Consider the following 14686-nt stretch of genomic DNA (forward strand, 5'->3'; position numbering starts at 1 on the left):
GACGAAAATTACAGTTATTCCTCAGTTAGATCCCAAATCTGTGAGGGGCCATTGATGTACACTGGAGTGGTGATATAGGTATTTGACCGAATAATTGCATATGGGAAATATTTGGTAGATCTCCACGTATAAATAGGATAGGTGAATTATTACGATATGCAGTTGTTCACTTATGAATTAAGTTAGCAGCGTGTAGAACTGCTGACCCAACATGAGGTTGGTAAGTTGCAATTCATTAGTAAAAATCATGTATAATGAGCTATATCCTTTGATCAGATATTCAAATCAAACCCCCAATATGGGACATAGTGTTGAGCTTCAAGCCCCCAAAACCATGCAATAATCATTGAAAGCATGTGAGGAGAATTCTGCAACAATGTCAATTCGAATTGATTTAATTCGATATTTTGCATTATGAGCTTGTAGTTTACTACATTGGCTCATTATTTAGCATATACATGGTTTTGTGTGGACAGAAGACATACGTGAGCCATCATGTAGATGAACTTATTGAACCATGAAATATAGGGAAAGTCCAGACCATGGTTGTATGCAACCACAATTATCACTTTGAATGTGTTCAAGGAATTTGAGTGGTTTTGCTAGTATCTTGAGATATGAAGGTCCCAAAGTTAGCTTTCATGTAGCAAAAATAGTGCACATGGAATATGAATATTGAGGAAATTTAGCAGTATTTAATTCATGACTAATGGAATTGGAATTGCTATTCAGGGTGACAATGGCGACTATGCCACATTTGGAATGTAGTGACATTCTAAAAAATTACCTTATACACAACATTTGCTACGGGCGTGGTGTATGTGTATTGAAATATTTATTTGCCATATCCGTTGTCTTGGTAAAGAGAAGATATTCCTCTTTGTTGTCATTATGGTTTTCGATATGAAAACCACTTTTACAGATATCTCTAATACGGCTCAGTAGGATATGAGTTGAATCTGGACACTGTAGAGTATCCTGGATAGTCACTTGTGTACCCATAGGGAGTGTAATTATGGCACGTCAGGAGCCAAAAATTATTGTATCGCGTATAGCGATTGTAAAGATCTCTCCATTCTCCGTAGTATTTTATTTCCTATGTCTACAGTTTGTGGCGCTAGTGTCCACCAGGCACAATTCCTCTTTCATCAGATTGACTCCTGTAGAAATCTATGTATGGAAATGTAAAATTTATTTGTATCAAGTGCTGATACACTATATTGTGATATACAATATAGAATGACAACAATAACGACATATGTGTATGTGTTATTACAACAGTCAAATGGACTTATAATATCTATGGAGTGATGGGACTATTTATAGTCGCCAAACATGTTATTCGAGTTAAACTCAATTGTCATATTCTTCGTACCCATAGGATTGACCGCGGGAATGCCTCGTTGTTGCTTTGTTCTAGGAGAACATCTTGCGGACAATCAGTTTCCTTGATGCTGTCAACGTGGATATTGAAGTGAGCTTCAAATCTTTGACCTTGGGCAGGTCGGTTGTCCCAGGATTGTTGATACATATTGACCAGATATTGTGGGGTCAAATGCGTGTAGCATATACACACTTTGGACAAAGGCTAGTTTTAAGATACACTTTGCAATGCCTTTCCCACGATCTAAAGCATGTGGATATTTCTATCGAGTAAGTATTCAGACTTGAGATCTGGATGAGTATGGTACAAAGCACCATATTTTTGCATTTCTGTTAGTTGGGCATCACGTCTTGAAGAGGTTGGAGTATACCCACAATCTCATGGGATGCCATGTAGACATTTTATGTGCATTATACATGTAGGATAGTTCTGACCGTTGAGCGCAAGCTCGTCGAATTGTATTTTTCCGGTCATCTTGACCTATATGTAAACCAAAAATTTGATTAATTTACTTGTGAGTAAATTAAATATCATCATGGTTACGTTGTAATAACATTTGCAAAAATTGAAAGTTTAAGAGAAGACTTGAGTAATATAATGTGGACCTCAAATTATTAATATAACACTTTGAAGGTTATCACTAAAAAGTGATTTAGATCTCTCAGTAATACGCGAAAAATTCGTTGCTTTCAATAAGTTGTATGTTCCCACGGAACATTCAACGTCATTTAGCATTCTACCGTTAGTGAAAGCATATACTACCTTGTGTTATATTTAATTTAAATATTAGGAAGAGCACATTGAAGATAGTCATTGTGTCAATTTCTGACATAACATAGACCTCTCAGTAGTACGCGAGAAATTCACTGCTTTCAATAAGGTGTATGTTCCCACGAAACATTCAACGCCATTTAGCATTTTACCGTTATTGAAAGTCTGTAGTACCTTATGATCCCAAATATCAATCTGAGGTAATCGTCTTTCAAATTGCAAAATCCAATATTTAATTAAGCCAATTGAGCTTTTAAACATCATAGGCTTAATATAAGCGGATAATATTACCGTTGTACCAACATTCATGTTGTACGAATTGCTAAAAGCAAATACATTTGAACATGAAAACGTTTACATTTATACATATTCTGGAATTTAAAACTCAACAGAACAATGCATGGAGATGTAAATAAAAATAGAAGTAAACATGACATGATAGCCAAAACATGATAAGTAGTGTATCTACAGTACTGTTAGTTAGACTTGTTTGCAATTATCCGTATAAACCGGGTTCTGTTTGCAAACTTGTAAGCATAGTACAGAAAATGAATGGATGTTGGCAGAATTATGATAAAGTCCGAGGACTAAATAAAAAAAATCCAAGGGATAAAAATCCCCATCCGTCCCGTGCTCTACGATGAGAAATCCCCAAATCGCCGCCACCGCCGATGGAGGGTTGGGAGGAGGCGAGGGGCTTGTTGCCGAAGGGAGGGACTCGCCGTTGGCGCTTTGGAGCGGGGCATGCAGTAGGACGACCGTCGGATGCCGCGCTGAGGTCCTCGCGGGGAGGAGGCAGTGGCAGATTGCTGCCACTGGAGGTTGCGCCGTCGACTGCTGCGAGTTGGTCGTTGCCGCGTCAAGCCAAGGCATAGCGGCGCTGTTCGTCGCCGCCAATCGTTATAAAGGGTGGTCATGGATCATCATCGAGGTCTACAACCGCCTGCTCTTGGTGAAGCGGGGTTGCGCTGAGGGTCGCGTCGGGACAGATGTCGCCTAGCGCTGTCTCCGGCACGAGGGTTGGAGAGCCAGGTGCCACGCTGAAAACGGCGTGGCCGTCGATGTGCTGTGTGCATCGATGACGACCGAAAACGACGAAGATGCAGTGGGTGTAGAAAGAAGGCTAATTCATGGCCAGGGGTTACCATAGATCAGGAGAAAAACAGTGAGGGACAACTTGATTTTTCATCCTTCTGTGTTCTTGATCTTCTCTAATTTGATTGATCCAATCGATTTTCAGATTTTTTTTTTGCAGATCAGTTTCTTCCTCTTCTCTATTGTTGATCTTTTCTCTTGGTTCTCCGTTCCAGTTGCTAGGCACGAAGGAAAAAGATGAGATGCATTAGAAGTAATGCAATGTTTAATTCGTTAGTTGTAGTGAAGAGATTAATCAATAGGATCGCATGTATGCAGGAAGCAGCATCATGATTTTTCTTCCAATCCATCCATGCATGTTTGTCCTTCAGGTGTAGATTTCTTCGCTGGCTTGATTGATTCAAAGATTGGTTGCTTCTGATCTATCTTCTCTGAATTTCATTGGGAATGCATAAAATCAAATTGTGATTAGTCAGTTCATCAATAGCATAGAAGAAAACGAAAGATAGACAGATGGAATGTTTGATTAGATGAATCAATTGTCTAGATCAATTTCTGTTTCCTGTACAAGCATGAGTGTATCATCCAAGAGATCGTTTTCTTCTTCTGATCTTGATGATGCTTGATCGATTCCAGATCAATTCCAAAGATTGGTTTCTCTTGTTGTGGGAAGTTCATCTCCTCATTCTTGATGCTCTCGGTAGAGCGTGCTGATAACGTGTTGAGAATAGAGAGTAAACGAGATTGAAACAAATGATTCAAGTGTGTGTTCTTTGTTGATGATCATGGTATATAAAAGATTACAAGAGATGCCACCAAAAAGTGTCTATTGGAAGAGATGCCACCAAAGGATGTCCCTTAAGCATGGATTCCTACATATTTAACATGTGTTAAATATAGTTCTAACTAACAAAGAGAACACATACAAAATAAGAATGCCACGTAATCAATTACTAATTTAGATCCAAACAAGATTGTGCACTTTAGAAACAACAAAAGGAATTAATTCACACAGAATAAGCATGGCATATAATAAATTACTAATTCAGATCCAAACAAGATGATTATTCAGTCATATAAACCGGAGTACAGATCTGCTTGCTTCATCGGTGCACTTCAGAAGCAAATACAAACAAACACTTTCCATGTTCCAGCTATTCAGCAAGGTACTTATTACTTCAAAAGAAAATAGGCACACATCGGTCCTGGTTCCTAATAGACGCTGCCGTGCATTATATTGGCGATGCTGCACTAGTATGTACAATGGCAGCACGATGAGGCACTAGTGTTATAGATCTGGACTGGGCTAGTTCCTCTGGTCCATCAAGATGACAACATCCTTCATACTACGCAATGAGGCTGCTCTGGATGCGCTTAAGGGTTGGGCAAACGGCCTGCAGTCTGCCAAAATCCAGAGCGTTTATCTGTTCAGAAACAAGTAGTATTCAGGACGAAGTTCACAAAGCTAGTGCTGCTAATGCACACCAATATAAGTTACCTTTGGACAAGAGTGTACGTTGAGGATCTCCAATGAACCACAAAAAGATAGTGCAGATTCTAGTTCCTCCTCTTGCAACATAGTACATGCCTACAAGAGGATGACGTTGGAAGAGTCAAGTATATGTACCAGATAAAGCCAGTGTTCTATTTATAAAGGCAACGTTTAGCCTATTCATTATAAGTATTAATAATTCAAGGTTTCTTGATTTTAATAGGCCATTTATACACGCACTTACGAGGTCGAGATACAAATTTAAAGTAATTGTCAATTGAATAAATGCAACAGACTAAAATGCTACTCCCTCCGATCCAACAACACTTATTATGGATCGGAGGGAGTACATTTGAGTAATTTACTCCCTCCGATCCAATTTAATTGTCGCAGGTTTAGGCAAAGTTTTGCCTCAACCTGCGATAATTAAATCAGATCGGAGGGAGCACAAATTTATTAGACTCAGTTACATTAATATCCTGGGTAAGATGACTAATAAGTAACAATAGCAAATGATGTTTTCTTAACATATAATGACATATAGAGCTAAGTGTTTCTCAAGTAGAAGCGTAGAAATTATCAGCTGCTTCCCATTCATGTTACCAGCACAGTTATTACGGTCCGACAAGTTATTTCAAAAGAGGAATTAGATGCTCAATTTGTTATTGCAAACTCGTGCGTATATTTTCCTGAAATTAAAAATTAAATAAAACCATATAAAAGCTATAAGGTTGGGCGAGCCTGACTATTAACCATTTCTCCTTTTTTTTAAACTTCAATAAGGCCATTGGCCAAATTAAAAATATGTCCAGGGCTACGGAAGGAGTTCGAGGGATAATTAAAGGGTCAAATCATGCATTAACATGATAGCAGCATGTGTAAATTTACTCGATGGATGAGGTATTCTGGGGATTTACTTGAATCGGTCCAGATTATTGAGATCAGCAAAAGGGGATAAAGAATATAACTTGATACTAGCAAGATACCCACACGTCGCTACAGACTAAAGAAAAGTACGCTATATATTTAATGAAAATGGTGTACAATCATCTATTATCTTCGATCATATAATCCATATTCGTGATCATCTCATTGATTTATGTGAAATAAACAAGTGATGCAGTTTACAGGCATGACGGGCCGCCGCCATCAATTGAGTCTCTTATGGGAGTATAACGATAAAGATTATTAATTTTTCACGCCTCCAAGAATTGGAGCAAAGCACCATTAATAAAATTAACAGAAGCAACATCAAATTATATTCCTATACACACAGTAGCCACACTTGCCAGCTAATAAGTTCAAAACATCAGTAGAAACTAAGAATAGTACCAGAAGTTGGAGGTTAGCCAATCTTGGGCAATCAAGCTTCAGAATCTCTAGTGAGCTGCAATTGCTGCAAAAAAAAAGGTAGAATAGTATATGGTATAAGCACATAAGATGCTGGGCAAATAAACTTGGGCAAGCACAGAAATGTACAAAATATTACCTCAGGTTTAAATTGTAAAGATTGGAGCACTTTAGATCTACTTCCTTCAAGTGTGCTGAAAGATTAAGGTTGATTTTGGACAAATTCAGGTAGTTTGCCACTGAAGAAATAACAACTTTCTTAATGTTTGGACAACCAGTGCAGTTGAGGACTTCAAGCAGAGAATAGGGGCTCTCATTGATCTCTTTAGTCTTGTCTGGTGCGGAATAAGAGGGGCAAACATCAATTGGCATGTCAACAGACGAGCAATAATCTGACCCACATACCAATTCATGCAAGTTCGTGCAACCGTTCAAGTTAACATTAACCAGATTTGTACAACATGCAAGAAGTTCCTCTATCGCAGTCTGCCCAATTGACGAGTACGATAGATCTAGCTCAGTAAGCATTGGGAGAGCACACTCTCTGTAGAGTGGATCTAAAGAAGAATCACTCAGATACTTGCAAGCTGAAAGTTTCAAGACCTGCCAGAGAAAGATATATGGTAAGAACACAGTAAGTACCCTTACGTAACATTATCTACGCCTCTCCTTTGTGAGATACAGTTAAAATGCCATCACATATTAGAAACGTCAAAATGCTGGACACAATATAAAAATAAAAATAGCATAGGAAGGAACTGCTTTGGCAACTAATAACTGCAGTAGATCGTATACTCATCGCATGGTCTTCCCTATGATATTACAAAGAATGAGAAGGGTTTTTTTATGTGTCCACCTTAGAATAAATGCATAGGCCATATTGTGTGATCTCCTAAAACTAATCATTAAAAATGTCACAAATTGCCATGTCTATAAAATCAGCAAGTTGAGTTAAACAAATTGCCTTTTTATTATATACTCCCTCCGTCCCAAAATAAGTGACAGGGATTTGCATAAGAATCTATACAAATCCACGTCACTTATTTTGGGGCGGAGGTACTATGCTGCATGCCAAGATCTACAACATTAATGGTTTAATCAAAACGAGGCACCTACCTTTAACTGTGGACAACTGTCAAAAACCGGCTTCAAGTTGATCAAAAATGTATATGATAGGTCAAGCAAGGCCAGCATATGAAGGCAATTCAGTGAAGACAATCCAGTGATGTCAATGGATAAACATGATGACAGGATAAGATGTTCGATGAGGGGGCATGCCTCTGCTGTCCGGGACAGTGAATCATCCATAAGCTGTCTGAACACCCAAAACAGAATACAGAAACAATTAGTACCAGACAATAATGTTTATCAGTTTGTACAAAAAAATAATGATTAGAAGCATCGCAAAACCTGCAGAAAGAGGCATCTAAAGATGTCAATCGAGGACAATTAATTGAAGACTGAGAAAGTACACCACAACCCTTCAGCTCCAATATAGACATATTAGGGGCCTCTATGTGTAGGACAGTCAGCTTTGGACAAATTCCGAGATTCAGGGATTCAAGACCAACCTAGAAAAAATGCAAATGTCAGAAAAGTAGAAATATATTGATTTATCCAGGTAATAAAACAATATTCTTTGTATAACTATCTAGAAATGATGTGCTTCAACATTTGTTCCACAAATATAACCTTCCGTAAAATCAAACAGACCAAACCAGCCTCTGTTTAGCATAAGCTAACCACCCGGCTATCTTCAAAAATACATTACGACTCAACAGCTTTTGCAAGTTCCTCACAATGGTAATCAGATATATCAAATTATAAGCCCAATAATAAAGAAGAAGTAAGTCCATTTTGAAACCGTCCACGAGGGAAGTTCAAATTTGACCCTAAACTCTAAAACCGGGCAAATTACCCCTCTGAACTCTTGAAACCGTCCACGAGGACCCCCCTGGCTGTTTCCCCTTAGTCTTGGCTGGTTTTGATTGCCTCGCTGGCACTTTGACCAGCCTCTGACCTCCAAGCTGGCAAAGGGGTGGGCTGCTGCCCCTTCTCTCTTCTATCTCATGTGCCTCTTCTCTATCTCTCTCAGTTCTTTCCCCAGTAAATTCTAGACATCCTAGCCCTGGCGGCGGCGGCAGAGCAGGGAAGACTGGGCAGGGTGGCGGTTGCGGCTGAGCAAGGGCAGCTGCAGGAGGTCAAAGGCAAAAGACATTGCAGCCAGACATGGACGACGATGAGTAGCTGAGAACAGAGGAAAATGGGGATGGGAGGAGCTGCTGCTGCCAAATTGCCTCTGCTGCCGTGCTCAACAACCGCTGCCGCTGCCGAATCGGAGCGCTGCTGCAGCTCAACTGCCGCTGCCGACCCGAATCGAAGACCGGCTACAGCGGCGTCTCTAGGGTTCAGTGGGGGAAGAGGACACGAGAATGAGAGAGAAGGGGCACGGGAGAGAGAGAGAGAGAGAGAGAGAGAGAGAACAGAGCAGGACCAGCCCATCCCTTTGCCAGCGTGGCAGTCAGAGGCTGGTCAAAAGCACTAGTGTGGCAACCAATACCAGCCAAAATGAAGGGGAAACCGCCAGGGGGGGGGGTCCTTGTGGACGGTTTCAGGAGTTCAGGGGGGTAATTTGCCCGGTTTTAGAGTTTAGGGTCAAATTTGAACTTTCCCAAGAATTGAGGGGGGTAAAATGGACTTACTTCTAATAAAAAAACTAAAAACCCTTTTGACACAGCATTTGAATTTTAGTGTATTGTTCAAGTAGACTAGTGCAACTAGATGGAATAAATGCAGCCAAACATGTGACCTAGAAGCTAATCTTATATTTTTGGGGTCCTGAAATGATGATACCCATCCCTGTATTATCTCCAAGAGAGCAAAACATATCATACACATATAGGGGGCAGTTCGTGTGAGCTAATTCGATCAGGCATAGCTCCAGAAATCTACTAAATTTCAGAAGCAAAATGAACAAAAATACTCACTGGACAAAATGATGCTCTTTCAAGATGATCACAACCATCAAGATTCACCATTTGAAGCCTTGGGCATGCAAGTTTCAGGAATGTCATCGAACGGCAACCAGCAAGTGAGAGATTAACTAAAGAACTATTATTCAGTCCCACAACACACAAACTCTGCAATAAAAGGAAAAACATCGACAGAACTTCAATGAAAGATGTCCTTTAACTTGGAACACAAAAAGGTAAGAGGAAGACATACGGTGATATTTTAGTATAGGAATTAAGTGAAACAACACAAATTTTCTAAAAGCGAAAAATTGTACACATTACCCATCTAGATAGCAGTATTTTTTAAATCACATAAAACTGTTCTAGTGCAGAAGTGTTGCCACTGAATGTGTGGGTTATTGACGGAAGTTGAGTGTAAGTTGCCTCAGCACACATCATACCTCACAATTATCAAGAATTAATGACCTGAGCATAGGGCAACCACCTCCATCACTGAAAACTTCGCAAATTTCATTTGTCAATGATTCACAATCGCTAAGATCCACATCAATTAAATTGTGGCATTGCAATGATAAACTAGACAGGCTCTCTTGCTTTTGAAGCACCAGTTTCTGCAGTCACAAATTCAGCACTCCATAATGTCACACAAATGAACATGCAAATCAGTAAAAGTAATAACAAAATTGTAATATTAGACTATAAGACCTAACCTGAAGAGCATTTGATGTTATGCTTACACAACGAAGTACTGAACATCTGGAAACTTTAATGTAAGAAAGCACAGGACTTCGCAGGTTTAAATCAGCAAACCTAACATGGAAGGTAACACGATCATATGATGAACAAGGAGAACTGTAAGAAAACAGTGACAATAAACAAATATAGAAGAGCCACCCCCACTCACTTGCGCAGGTGTACAAGACTAATATTCCTGAGATGTGGCATATCCAAAGACACAGATGTCAACAGACTACAATTGTCAAGTTGCAATGCCTGGAACAATTGCAAATGAAGCCCCTTTAGTTTTCAAGAGAAACAGTTGCCCATATCATAACCCAAGGAGAACTGTATCACTACCTCAAGTATACGACTATAATATATCGCACCAATTGAAGCAGATGTGATACCCTCGCAACTTGATAGTCTCAAGTCTATCAGCATTGGAAGCTTTACCGACTTCAATGGAAACAAACAAATAAAGTGTCAAATATGCACTGTACATAGTGGTAGGCAAAATCTAAAGAAGACATTAAAAAAGCAGAAGGTTAGGTAAATGAACCTCAAATGAGATGTTCGGGCAGTTCGATGCATCAAGAACAGAAAGATTTTGACATGCAGAAGCTATCTCACGCAATGTCTCATCAGTAACACACGAGCAGGAGGACATATCTAGTGACGCTAACAGTGGACACGCTGTAGCAGCTTGACGAATTGCAGTGTCAGAAAGCTTATGGCAGGACTGAAAATCTAATTCAAGCAACTGAGGACAATTGAGTGATACATGAGCCATGCCAGTTCGCCTCAGAGACAGTAGTTGAAGTTGCGGACATCTGGATTGTAAAACAACATATATTAGTTAAGGACACGTACAAACCTTTATACACAGGAAAACTAATTGCACAAATAGCTCATTACCTGATAGATACTCTGAGTACACGACACTTCACAATTTGAAGTTCACGCAGTCCATCATGATTAACAGTTACTTCTTGAATGCCACTACCAAGGGATGCATCACTGACTGTTAAAGTATTCAGCAATGGGCATTCAGCCAAAGTTTGAAAAAATGCCTCTCCTAGGTGTCCCTTACCCATTGTTAATGTCTTAAGGTGCCTGAAAGCCACCAAATTTTAAAAATAGAACAAGGAGAAGAATACAACAAGGAAGAAAGAAAATGAATAGGGGAAAACCTTAAGAACGTTATTGCATCCATCACTAGCAAATCAGCATCTGAGACACCAGATAAATTGAGATCCGTCACATTCTGATAACGGTGGCAGATATTAACGACTGCAAAAGCAACATATTGACAAACCATGTAAGCAACAAGGTAATAATTAGGTGGGATCACAAAGAAGCACAGAATGAAACAGACATGATTAAATGAGTTGTAGCCTGTAGCTTCAAAGAAGAAAAGGAGACAAAGTTTAGCTAGTCTAGTAGCGCAATAGTAATAGTGGTGGTGGTGGTGGTGGTAGCACTAGTAGTAGTAATACAAATAATACTAAATAATAGTGATAGTAATAATAATAGCATAATCAAAGAGTTCCAAATAACAGGCTTCAATCCAAATAAAGTAAGAATTGGCTGGTAGTTACTTTCATAACAAGTGCTCATAATTAGTGTGGAACTATGGATGTTGTGTGCTTGGATAGGAAAGAGTTAGTTGGGCTATAGACGACAGCAGCATTGGATGGGAACAGCAAATAGGAAGGAGCTCTAGTCGAATCTTTTGCTTAGCTAGAAAATAAAATTGCATGTGCTTGATAATTAAATTCCATAACACGTGCTCAAATTCAGTACGGATGGTGTTTGCTTGACATGGGAGAAGGGTAGTTGGGCTAGCAAAGACAGCGACATGAAGATGGAACAGTAATAAAAGGAGGAAATTATGAGTGGAATATGTGTTTAATAGATATTGTATCCACTTCTATAGAGGTAGGCCCTAACAACTTCAACTAGAAGATACTCCCTCTGATCCTAAATTATTGACTCAAATTTGCCCAAATATGAATGTATCTATTCTTAAAAAGCGTCTAGATACATGTAATATTTCGACAACAATTTAGGATCAGAGGGAGTAGAATGTAAGGAAATATGCAACTTGTATTCCCTGGAGGCCAAAGGCAGTATATACATGTACAGGTGTGGCAAATATGCAGAAAGCCCCTTATACAGCGCAGATATAACACGGCTATATATCTACAACTCTAACAGAATGTAACCTAACGTGATAAATCTTACATGAAGGACAAGGACGTCATCCAATGGAATCCTGCCATGGATTAAGGGACAGGCAGTGCAACTTAAGGAAAATTGCCAACTAATCATATCCAATTGATCATTTCATAGGACTGTTATTCCTCCGATGCCACTAAGCCATAAGTAATTTTATAGCAGATAAGTAATCATTGAAAATCATGGAGGTGGCATAGATGAAAGTGCCACCTCTTGAACCTGTACAGGACAAGCATGTCCTCTTAAGAGCTAGGAAATGCAATTATAAACTCATTGATCCAGACCGTTCAAGAATCATCAAACAGAGGCAGTTTCTTCTAACATGTAAGCTTATGGCATAGAATATGATAATCAGGATAACAAACAGAAAAAAAAACACTGGAACAACTATCTCAGACATATGGCCCAGCACAAACACCATTTAAATGCATTTAAAATAAAAGCTATAATATAGCTTGTGCACATGCCACGTGCATTCAGTAAATAAATAAATATAGCAGATGCAGATGTGGATTCTGGTGTTCAGAAATAGATAAAAAGAAAACGACATACAGTTCTGCAGAGATATTCTGGTGTTCTCAAATTTCAAACACTTCCAGAAATCCTCATGTATACAAGCAGATTGCCACTGTTTGCAGGCAGCGCCTGCTCTACATAAATCCTTCTGGCACAAGAAGGAAAATATCTGAAATGGCACATCCAAAATATTAGTAAAACTCGAATGAAGTTTTAGTAATACCTGCATATAGAGAAATATTAAGAAAAATATTGACGCGCACCAGGTGCAAGAGATCATCAGACAGATCCATTCTTATTGCAACGCCTTCAGCATTTCTGTCACCTGATTTTTCTAAACCACCGGCCTCCTGATTATTGGTCTCCCTTTGAATTTCATTCCCACCATCATTTGAGAAAAGTGATAAACCAAAATCCAATTCATTTTCTGGACAATGTGACAGCTTCAAATGATCATGTTCAGCAAAAGCATTCAAATGTGGTGGTTCAAATCCAAAGAAGGATGCATTAACACCAGAATGTTGTGGGCTTTCTCTGAAAAAATCACAAGTACATAAGGACTAGTAATCAAGGGAAGAGTAAAAAATAGATGACAGACTTCATTTACAAGTAGTACAAATTTATGTTAAGATCACTAGTCTCCAACAACAACAATACAAGTGTCTCCCTACAATCCCTCTAAGAATGAATTAAAAAGTGGTATGGTTGCACACATGTTTTAGCAAACAAATAGGAATGAAGTGAAAAAACTAATACTCAACTAAAGCACATATCAACTCAGAGGAAGTCACTTCAAGTTCAGTGCAGTACAATTAGGTAGTCTTGCTCCTACAGGATTTCTATTGAGGGGAAGTAAGAAAATCATTTAAGGGATGGCCATGCCAACCATGTTAAGAAAAGGTATCAAGTTACAAAACTAGTTCCATCCTGAGATTTTTATTAGTTCAGCACTTCAGCCATGAAAGATACCTATTCTCCAGTTGAACGGACAGATTTGCGTACAAACTAGTACTATAAACACAAAATCCACAAAAATAAATTTACTAAAGATTAAACACAACTGCAAAGAAAATATGGTCACTGAGAAACTTACTCGCCAAAGCCTCGCACCTTTGGACGTTTATTCTGCAGGTCCCTATCTCCATCCTCAATCTCATCCTCTTCCTCGTCGTCGTTGTGCTCCTCAGTCTCCCCAGCACCCCCTGCATCACCGTCTGCACGAACACCACGCCACATGTCAGGGAACCTGAGCGGCGGGACAGGAGGTGAGTCCCAAATCCTCTCGGCAGCCCGAGAACTCCCAGAAGCGTCAGGGTCCCAAGCCGAGAAGACCATCGACCATCTCAACGCGGGCGCCGGCGGAGGTTGCGGGGGCAGGTGCCACCCTCGCCGCCCCAGCGACAGTGCGAGCTCCGGCTCCTCGCGCGCATCTTCATCCCTCTCCTCATCCTGCCCGGCACCCTCCCCGCTCCCCTCCACGCCCTTCATCCTACCCCCGTCTGCCATCGCCTCACACCACGGCACCAAATCCTAACCCTAGAACTCCCCCCTCGGGTGACATCCCCGACTAGCCTCCGGCCACCAACCCGCCACCAATTCCGAGGAGTCTAACCCGGTAGCGGCCGACGCCTCGCCAGATTCCGCCGAATATGGTCGAGTCGGCTCGGCTCCGCGCGGGGGTGGAGGGAGGGGCTGCTGATGCGCGATCCGGAAGTGACACGCTGGTCGGGCAGGGGAGACTGCGGTACGCGGCGTTCGTACCGGAGCCCTGGCCAGGGGCCGCAGGGATTGGGCGGATCTGTGCGCGGCGGAAACGGTGGTGGCCGCTGGCTCGCGACCAGTCGACCACTTCAGGGGTTGGGGAAGGGGAGGAGAGGAGAGGGGAGGGGCGAGAGACGCGCAGAGGAACGTAGGTTGCGGTCTTTATGTACCCGGTGTACTGTATCATTGTTGACGTGGGACACGATCGTAGAAGGGCCCTTGTGTTAGTCAAACTATGGTTTTTGGGTGGGCTTTGCTGCGTGGGCCTTTGCATTCGCTTCGCGCCTGTCTTGTTTACGGGACGCTTCGAGTGTAGTTTTTCGTTTTTATCTTTCCCATGATATACTCCCATTTTGACCAGAATTAAAATAAAAATGAGCCTGC

At 40.6% G+C, this 14686-nt stretch overlaps 1 protein-coding gene across 2 annotated transcripts; it reads right to left on the minus strand.

Annotated features, from left to right (window-relative positions):
* Window positions 1-4252: 4252 nt before the first annotated feature.
* On the minus strand, window positions 4253-14447 carry LOC100844904 (F-box/LRR-repeat protein 15). Of its 2 annotated transcripts, none has more exons than XM_010236417.2 (17): window positions 13635-14447; window positions 12805-13075; window positions 12578-12710; window positions 10978-11077; window positions 10703-10900; window positions 10347-10617; window positions 10145-10243; window positions 9972-10060; window positions 9778-9877; window positions 9508-9678; window positions 9080-9232; window positions 7503-7663; window positions 7209-7407; window positions 6232-6695; window positions 6075-6138; window positions 4749-4838; window positions 4253-4651 (listed from the first exon to the last, which is right to left on the minus strand). In XM_010236417.2, the coding sequence occupies exons 1-17, from the start codon at window positions 14045-14047 to the stop codon at window positions 4625-4627; spliced, it is 3003 nt and encodes a 1000-aa protein (XP_010234719.1). In that variant the 5' UTR covers window positions 14048-14447; the 3' UTR covers window positions 4253-4624. The 2 variants fall into 2 exon arrangements, with proteins under 2 accessions (XP_010234719.1, XP_003573907.1); XM_003573859.3 differs by having other exon boundaries at window positions 4253-4674.
* Between the last annotated feature and the right edge of the window lie 239 nt (window positions 14448-14686).

Source organism: Brachypodium distachyon, chromosome 3 (genome assembly GCF_000005505.3).
Source record: "Brachypodium distachyon strain Bd21 chromosome 3, Brachypodium_distachyon_v3.0, whole genome shotgun sequence".
NCBI lineage: Eukaryota > Viridiplantae > Streptophyta > Magnoliopsida > Poales > Poaceae > Brachypodium > Brachypodium distachyon.